The sequence below is a fragment of the Trichechus manatus genome, unplaced genomic scaffold (genome assembly GCF_000243295.1).
Source record: "Trichechus manatus latirostris isolate Lorelei unplaced genomic scaffold, TriManLat1.0 scaffold00111, whole genome shotgun sequence".
In the NCBI taxonomy this organism is placed as follows: domain Eukaryota; kingdom Metazoa; phylum Chordata; class Mammalia; order Sirenia; family Trichechidae; genus Trichechus; species Trichechus manatus.
The window spans coordinates 7662059-7671860 of record NW_004444047.1 but is presented as its reverse complement, the minus strand read 5'-3'; the positions used below and the strand labels follow the sequence as shown (position 1 = coordinate 7671860).

General features: G+C 44.6%; 1 protein-coding gene across 1 annotated transcript in view; it reads right to left on the bottom strand.

Moving 5' to 3' along the window:
• Positions 1-9802, bottom strand: part of EVC2 (EvC ciliary complex subunit 2) — a 195952-nt gene that overhangs the window by 5811 nt on the left and 180339 nt on the right. Inside the window, exon 19 of the mRNA XM_023737957.1 lies at positions 1390-1592. Coding sequence (XP_023593725.1) covers positions 1390-1592 — 203 coding nt within the window. The remainder of the gene's footprint in view (positions 1-1389; positions 1593-9802) is intronic.

The window sequence follows — 9802 nt, the reverse complement described above, 5'->3', positions numbered from 1 at the left end:
CACTCACACACACAAATACACTCACACCACACATTCCCACTCACACACAAAAATACACTCACACCACACATTCCCACTCATACAAATACACTCACACCACACATTCCCACTCAAACACACAAATACACTCACACCACACATTCACACTCACACACACAAATACACTCACACCCACATTCACACACACACAAATACACTCACACCACACATTCACACACACACAAATACACTCACACCACAATTCACACTCACACACACACTCACACCCACATTCACACACACACAAATACACTCACACCACACATTCACACTCACACACAACACACACAAATACACTCACATCACACATTCACAGTCACACAGTACACACATACACTCACACCACACATTCCCACTCACACACACAAACATGCCACACACATGCAAATACACTCACACACACCACACACACAAATATACCACACATTCACACCCACACACACAGACACACCACACACACAAATACACTCACACCACACATTCACACTCACACAGACACACCACACACACACACCATGCACTCACACTGACACTCATACACCACACACCTGCAGTCACACACACCTACACACAAATACGCTCACATACACCACAGTCACTCAAAATACCTCACACACCACACAATCATTCTCACACATTCACACACAAATATACTCTCATATACCACAGTCACATTCAACACACTACATACATACTCACACACACAGACATCATACATACAACACTCAGCTACACACACCAGTCACACTCACATACATAACACACACTTATACACACAATACACACTCACATGTACCACATACACAAATACACTCACATACCACAGTCACACTCACACATAGCACATACACACTCAGACACACCACACAACAAAATCAGACAGCACACACTCATTTACACCACACAGTTACCCACACACGCAATTACACACATACACACACTCACATAAACACACACACTCACAAAACCCTGCAGAGAAACCTATTCTGAAAGAAGAAATAACAATGGTAACAGCTGTTTTCTACAGGTGGTAGAACCACGGATATTCCTTTTCGCTCTTCTACATACTTTTACACTTTCTTGAATGGGTGTACGTGACATTTATATGGACAAGGCAAACTTATTTTCTTAAGATTCTACCTTTCAGAAAATTAACGACTAAAATGAAAATTATGGAGAACATACTTGGGCCCACAGTGACTTAAAAAGACTTCACGGCGACCCTTCTGGCTGTCGTTTGCTCCTGGAACCATGACGCACCCTGAGAGAAAGGCCTCTGTGTGTCCCAGGGCCAGCCTGTGCGGCACCCGCCGCTGTTTTCTGCAGGGTCCCCGCAGACGCCGCACTCACCTCCTCCTGCCCAGGTCGGCCTGCTCCCCACCACCGCCACTCTCCACAGCGGCCGCGTGGTCCACACGCTTCTCGCTGACCGTGTCCAGCGCCGCGAGCAGCTCGGGCTGTGAGGCTGCAGGCTGGACCACGCTCAGGAGCCGGTGCAGCGTGGCCCCCGGCACCATCGCCAGCTTCGTGAGGTAAGACGCCAGTCTCAGCTCCTGGAGGAGTTAACAGAGACGGAGGGCTCAAACCTGACCACTCTAATCGTGATGAACAACCGTGTTTAATTGATGACATTCTGAAGACTTTTGCCCCAGAATGGTGAATATTTTAATAGTTCAGTCTTACAAACATGTTACCGAATTCGCAGACCTGTCAAAAAAACATCCATTTAGTCAGCAGCCTGTTTCCCCACGACATTTTCACAGGCTCCACCCAGCCTTCCAACTACTCGCAACTCACTCCAGTGACCCACAAATCACCAGAGCCAAAGCCCTGGCTGGCAGCAGGGCCAGTTAATGATCCTTCTTCCCACCCATGCTTTGTGAGGCAGGATAGCATGGGGGAGAGTAAAGGCCCTGGAAACATCTGGAATGTCCCTCAAGCTAAACAGTCATGAAACTGGGCTGTGCTCGTGCCATGGAATGCCACTCTGCAGTAAGAAGAACCAACCGGTGGGTCTCGGGGCATGATGCTGGGGGCAAAAGGTCCACCTCCAACAGCACATACTGTGGGATTCCATGGACATAACATTGCAAAAGTGACAAAAGTTAGAGATGGAGAAGAGAGTGCTGGTGGCCAGGGGTTAGAGACGGTAGTGGGGAAGGGATAAGTATGCCTATAAATTTAGGGGTTGTCTTTAGTCTTTGTTAGCTGCTGTCAAGTTGGCCCCGGACTCATGGCAACCCTATGCATGACATAACAAAACACTGCCTGATCCCGTGCCATCATCATGATTGGTTGTGGATTGGACAGCTGTGATCCGCAGGGTTTTCATTGGCTGATTTTTGGAAATAGATTGCCAGGTCTTTTTTCCTAGTCTGCCTTAGTCTGCAAGTTCGGCTGAAATCTGTTCAGCGTCATAGCAACATCCAAGCCTCCACTGACAGATGGGTGGGGGCTGCGCTTGAGGTGCAGTGGCCAGAAATCAAACCTGGGTCTCCCACGTGGAACGTGAGAATTCTACCTCTGAACCACCACTGTCCCCTAAATTTAGGGGAGGCACAAGGGAAATTTTTGTGGTGTTTACAAAAATCTACACGTGACAAAATGATATAAACTATATACACAACAACATTAGTGTAGGGTGTGACTTGACTCAATCTCTTCCGAGACATAAAAGGAACAAAGTCAGCAAGCAGAGATGGGGGAAGACAGATGCCACGCCACACGAAGACTGCCGAGAAGCCAAGGAACAGAAGACGAAAGACAAGGACCTTCCCCCAGAGCCAACAGAGAGAGCCTTCCCCTAGAGCCGAGGCCCTGAATTTGGACTTCTAGCCTCCAGACACAAGCTGACTTTAAAACACTTGTTGTGTTCAAAAGACTGCCTCTTGGTCTATGTACAGGTTCCTCATGAGCACAATGAACTGTTCTGGAACTCCCATTCTTTGCAATGTTATCTATAATTTGTTATGATCCACACAGTGGAATGCCTTTGCAGAGTCAATAAAACACAGGTAAACAACTTTCTGGTAGTCTCTGCTTTCAGCTATGATCCATCTGACATGAGCAATGATATCCCTTGTTCCACGTCCTCTTCTGAATCCAGCTTGAATTTCTGACAGTTCCCTGTCGATGTACTGCTGCAACCATTTTTCAATGATCTTCAGCAAAATTTTGCTTGCGTCAGGGTGGTATCCTTTCATGATAACTATTCAATCTGTCTGCAGAGCAAATAATCTAAGAAGTTGGACTATATGAAGAAGAACACAGCATCAAGATTGCAGGAAGACTTATTAACAACACGCCATATGCAGATGACACAACCTTGCTTGCTGAAAGTGAAGAGGACTTGAAGCACTTACTGATGAAGATCAAAGACCACAACATTCAGTAGGGATTACACCTCAACATAAAGAAAACAAAAATCCTATAACTGGACCAATAAGCAACATCATGATAAATGGAGAAAAGATTGAAGTTGTCAAGGATTTCATTTTACTTGGATCCACAATCAACACCCATGGAAGCAGCAGTCAAGAAATCACACAATGTCTAAGGTACATCTATTGGTCCCATCCCACTCGGAACAACAGAGAATTAAGAAAACCAAAGACACAAGGAAAATACTAGCCTAAAGGACTAAAGGACCAAATGAACCCCAGAGACCTAGCCTAAGACCAAAAGAACTAGATGGTGCCCAGCTATGACCAGTGACTGCCCTGACAGGGAACACAACACAGAGTCCCGGACAGAGCAGGAGAAAAATGGAGAACATAATTCAAATTCACATAAAAAGATCAGACTTAATGATCTGACAGAGACTGGAGAAACCCCTAAAACTATGGCCCCTGGACACTCTGTTAACCGAGAACTAAAACCATCCCCAAAGCCCACTCTTCAGACGAAGATTAGACAGGACTATAAAAGAAAAAATAATACAAGTGAGGAACGTGCTTCCTAGTTCAATCAAATGTACGAGACCAAATGGGCAGCTCCTGTCCAAAAGGAGGATGAGAAGTAGGCAGGAAAAGGAACTGGTGGAACGGACACAGGGAACCCAGGGTGGAAAGGGGGAGTGTTCTGTCACATTGTAGGGACTGCAATCAATGACATAAAATAATATGTGCATACATTTTTGAATGAGAAATTAACTTGAGCTATAAACTTTTACCTAAAGCATAAAAAAAAAAAAGACGTATTGCATTGGACAAATGTGCTGCAAAAGACCTCTTTAAAGTGTTAAAAAGCAAAGATGTCACTCTGATGACTAAGGTGTGCCTCATCCAAGCCATGGTATTTTCAATCGCCTTACATGCATGGGAAAGCTGGACAATGAGTAAGGAAAACTGAACAAGAATTGATGCCTCTGAATTACGGTGTTGGTGAAGAATATCAAATATACCATGGACTCCCAGAAGAATGAACAAATCTGTCTTGGAAGAAGTACAGCCAGAATGCTCCTTAGAAGTGAGGATGGCGAGACTTTGTCTCATGTACTTTGGACACGTTATCAGGAGGGACCAGTCCCTGGAAAAGGACATCATGCTTGGTAAAGTAATGGGTAAGTGAAAAAGAAGAAGACACTCAATGAGATGGACGGCCACAGTGGCATCAACAATGGGCTCAAACAAATGATTATGAGGATGGGGCAGGACTGGGCAGTGTTCCATTCTGCTGCACACAGGGTGGCTGTGAGTCGGAACTGACTCGGCACACCTAACAACAACAACAAAGTAACTAAGACAGCCAGTTAGTCACGCCGATTTCTTTCATTTTTTTTCTAACTTTTGTTTATTTGGTTGTTGTTGAGAATATACACAGCAAAACATATACCAATTCAACAGTTTCTACATGTACAATTTGGTGACACTGATTATAATCTTCTAGTTGTGCGACCATTCTCACCCTCCTTTTCAGAGTTGTTCCTCCCTCATTTACATAAACTCACCACCCCTTAAGATTCCTATCTAATCTTTTGAGTTGCTGTTATCAGTCACATTGATTTCTAAAGGAGCATTCCCACCCTGACCACTCATCTGTCAGTTCGTGGTACTGGGGTGGCTTGGGTGTTGCTGTGATGCTGGAAGCTATGCCACTGGTATTTGAAATTCCAGCAGAGTCACCCATGATGGACAGATTTCAGCAGAGCTTCCAGACTAAGACAGACTGGGAAGGAGGATCTGGAGATCTACTTCAGAGAAAAATAGCCACTGAAAACCTTATGAATAGAAGCAGAACATTGTCTGATATAGTGTCGGAAAGTGAGGTCCTCAGGCTGGAAGGCACACAAATTACGACTGGGGAAGAGTTACCTCCTCAAAGTACAGTCGACCTTAGACATGGATGGAGTCAAGGTTTCGGGACCTTCATTTGCTGATGTGGCACAACTCAAAATGAGAAGATATAGCTGCAAACATCTATTAATAATCAGAATGTGAAATGTATGAAGTATGAATCCAGGAATATTGGAAGTTGTCAAAAATGAAATGGAACACTTGAAGATAAATATCCTAGGCATGAGTGAGCAGAAATGGACTGGTATTGGCCATTTTGAATCAGACAATCATATAGTCTACTATGCCAGGAATGACAAATTGAAGAGGAATGGTGTCGTGTCACATTCATCTTCAAAAAGAACATGTCAAGATCTGTCCTGAAGTACAAAGGTGTCAGTGATAGGATAATATCCATATGCCTACAAGGAAAACTGGTTAATATGACTATTACTCAATTTTACATACCAACCACTAAGGCCAAAGATGAAGAAATTGGATTTTTACCAACTTCTGCACTCTGAAATTGATTAAACAAGCAATCAAGATGCATTGATAATTACTGGTGATTGGAATGCCAAGGTTGGAAACAACAAAGAAGGATCCATAGTTGGAAAATAAGGCCTTGGTGACAGAAATAACGCCAGAGATTGCATGATAGCATTTTGCAAGACCAATGACCTATTCATTGGAAATATCTTTTTCAACAACATAAATGATGACTATACACATGGACCTCGAGAGATGGAATACACAGGAATCAAATCAACTACATCTGCGGAAAGAGACAATGAAGAAGCTCAATATCATCAGTTCAGAACAAGGCCAAGGGCCAACTTTGGAACAGATTATCAACTGCCCATATGCAAGTTCAACTTGAAGCTGAAGAAAATTAAAACAAATCCATGGGAGTCAATGTATGACCTTGAGATATTCCACCTGAATTTAGAGACCATCTCAAGAACAGATTTGATGCATTCAACACTAATGACTGAAGACCAGACAAGTTGTGGGATGACATCAAGGACATTATACACGGAGAAAACAAAAGGTCATTAAAAAGGCAGGAAAAAAAAAAAAAAGACCAAAATTGATGTCAGAAGAGATTCTGAAACTTGCTCTTGAAAGTAGAGTAGCTAAAACGAATGGAAGAAGTGAAGTGAAAGAGCTGAATGGAAGATTTCAAAGGGTGGTTCGAAGAGACAAAATAAAGTATTATAATGACATATGCAAAGACGTGGAATTAGAAAACCAAAAGGGAAGAACACTCTCAGCATTTCTCGAGCTTAAAGAACTGAAGAAAAAATTCAAGCCTCGAGTTGCAATACTGAAGAATTCTAGGGGCAACATACTGAATGATGCAGGAAGCTTCAAAAGAAGATGGAAGGAATACACAGAGTTACTGTACCAAAAAGAACTGATCAATGTTCAACCATTTCAGGAGGTAGTATATGATTAAGAACTGATGGTAGTGAAGAAAGAAGTCCAAGCTGCACTGAAGGCATTGGTGATAAACAAGCCTCCAGGAATTGACAGAATACCAACTGAGATGTTTCAACCGATGGATGCAACCTTGGAAGTGGTCACTCGTCCATACCAAGAAATCTGGAAGAGAGCTACCTAGCCAACTGACTGGAAGAGATCCATATTTGTACCCGTTGCAAAGAAAGGTGATCCAACAGAATGTGGAAATTATCACACAATTTCATTAATATCACACACAAGTAAAATTTTGCTGAAGATCATTCAAAAGCAGTTGCAGCAGTAAGTACATCGACAGGGGACTGCCAGAAATTCAAGCTGGATTCAGAAGGGAATGTGGAATGAGAGAGATCATTGCTGATGTCAGATGGATCTTGACTGAAAGCAGAGAATACCAGAAAGATGTTTACCTGTGTTTTATTGACTATGCAAAGACATTTTAGTTTGTGGATCATAACAAATTATGGATAACATTGTGAAGAATGGGAATTCCAGAACACTGAATTGTGCTCATGAGAAACCTGTTAATAGACAAAGAGGCAGTCGTTTGAAGAACAAGGGGATACTGCGTGGTTTAAAATCAAGGATGGTGTGCGTCAGGGCTGTATCTTTTCACCACACTACCTCTTACTCTACCTTTTATTACCAGTTTAACCAATTGCCATAGAGTCAACTCCAACTCATGGCAATCCCATGTGGGTCAGAGAAGAACTGAATCCATAGGATTTTCAATGGCTGATTTTTCAGTAAATCATCGTGCCTTTCTTCCAAGGCGCCTCTGAGTGGACTTGAAGCTCCAACCTTTCAGTTAACGGCAAGCACGTTAACCATGTAGACCACCCAGGGACTCCCCTCCTGTTACTTGGAGGGTAGATCTGGCAAGAATTTCACCGCTGCAGGACTTGTGTGAAAAGGAAGGATGATGGGAGAACCTGCCCAATAGTCAGGTGAGGGGAAGAACTGACTTTGTGAGGGGCCCATCCAAGGGTAGGGAAATATCTGTAACGGCCAGGTTAAGTCTCACATCAGAGGGGAAGGAGCTTGGAGCCATTACAGCCGATTCACCACTGACACGGAGTCTTCCAGTGCTAACCATGGCTTCATGATCCATGTGGTCGGCAGAAAGATGATCCCCCCAACATGTCCACGCCCCTACACTCACAACCCATGAATATGCGACCTTACCTAGTGAAGGGGATTTTGTAGATATGATTAAGGTTAGGGGGTTGAGATGGGGGATCATCATAGATTATCCAGGTGGGCCCAATGTCATCACGAGTCCTTAAAACAGGGGAACTTTCCTGCTGTGGTGGACAGAGGGAGAGGTGACAATGGATGAAGGTGGATGAAGGGTCAGAAAGGTATGATGTTGCTGGCTTTGAAGATGGTGGAAGGGGGCCAACAGCCAAAGAACATGGCCACCTCTAGAAGCTGGGAAGGGCCCTCAGCTGACATCCAGCAAAGAAACAGGGACCTCGGTCCTACAATCTCAAATAAATGAATTCTGCCAACTCCTCGAATGAGCGGGAAACAGATTCTCCCTTAGACCCTTCAGAAAGGAACACAGTCCTGCTGACAGAACTGTAAGAGAAGACATTTGTGTCATTTTGCCATAAAGTGTGTGGTCGTTTGCTATGGCAGCTATAGGAAGCTGATACATGTGGGCAGCTGTGTGTGTCTGGGGATGGCCATGGCCGACCCTGCCAGCAGGACACCTACAAGCTGTCCTTGGGGCCCTTCTTCCTGGCTGGCTTCCTTCTTAGAGGTGGAAATAAGTTTCTGATTTCTGGCCCCCCTTTCAACCTGGATGTCCGAGACCTAGTTCTGGCCTCGGGACGTGAGTAGGCATCTGTTGCGGGGACTTGGGGGACATTTGCTGTCTTGAAAAGAAAAGGTAGCCGTGGGAATTGTGTTCCTCTACCTTTTCCCTTCTTCTTGCCCTGAATACAGACAAGACAGCTGGAACTGCATGAAGGAAAGGTGGAAAAGAATCACAAAGATGTGACCCTGACATTGCTGAACTCCTGAAGCAAGGTCAGCCCCACTGACCTCCAGACTTCTTGTTATTCACATAAGCCACCGCCACAGTCATGCTTCCTGGTAGTTACAGAAAGCAGGAAGCCCACCTCGGGATGCACATAAAACACAGGTAGTAGCAGAATATCAGGTAAATAACTCCGCTATGTATACACCCCACCACCTGTCTGTCAGTCTATCATACTGTGGTAGCTTGCACGTTGCTGTGATGCTGGAAGCTATGCCACTAGTATTTCAAATACCAGCAAGGTCACCCATGATGGACAGGTTTCAGCTGAGCTCCCAGACTAAGACAGACTAGGAAGAAAGGGCCGGTGACCTACTTCTGAAAATCAAATAATGAAAACCCTATGGATTACAACAGAATGTGGACCGATACGGTGCTGGAAGATGAGCTCCCCCAGGTTGGAAGGCACTACAATAGCCGCAACAATGCATTCAAACACGCCGACAATCATGAAGATGGCGGGGACTGGGCAATGTTTCGTTGAGTTGTACGTGGGGTCGCTGTGAGTCACAGCCCACTCAACAGCAACTAACAACAACAAATGTACACACTGCCTAGGAGCTCTGCCTCGAGAGGGAGGTGGGAGCTGTCCCTTTGGTTAGGGCTGGGAAGTGTGGGCCAATCTTAACTCTGAAAAGGAGAAACGTGGGGTGCCATTGCACAGGCCTCTTTCTCGGGCCAACTTGGCTCCTTGGAACCAATTCTTTGTAAATTAAACTTATTTAAAAATGAAGAGAGGAAGGATGTTTGGGTGCCTGTCAATCATAGAAATTAAGTGGATTAGGGCAACGATTATTATTGTCATTGTTGTGCAGCTGCTCCCATGACTGAATGTCCCATACGGGTTGGTCCTGTGCTGAGGTCTGTTCATAAGTCCTCCCAGCAGTCTGCAAGGTTCACATGGTCACCCCATCCTAAGGTGAGGGCACCTGGGCTCTGGGAGGTGACGTGTTCACACGGTCAC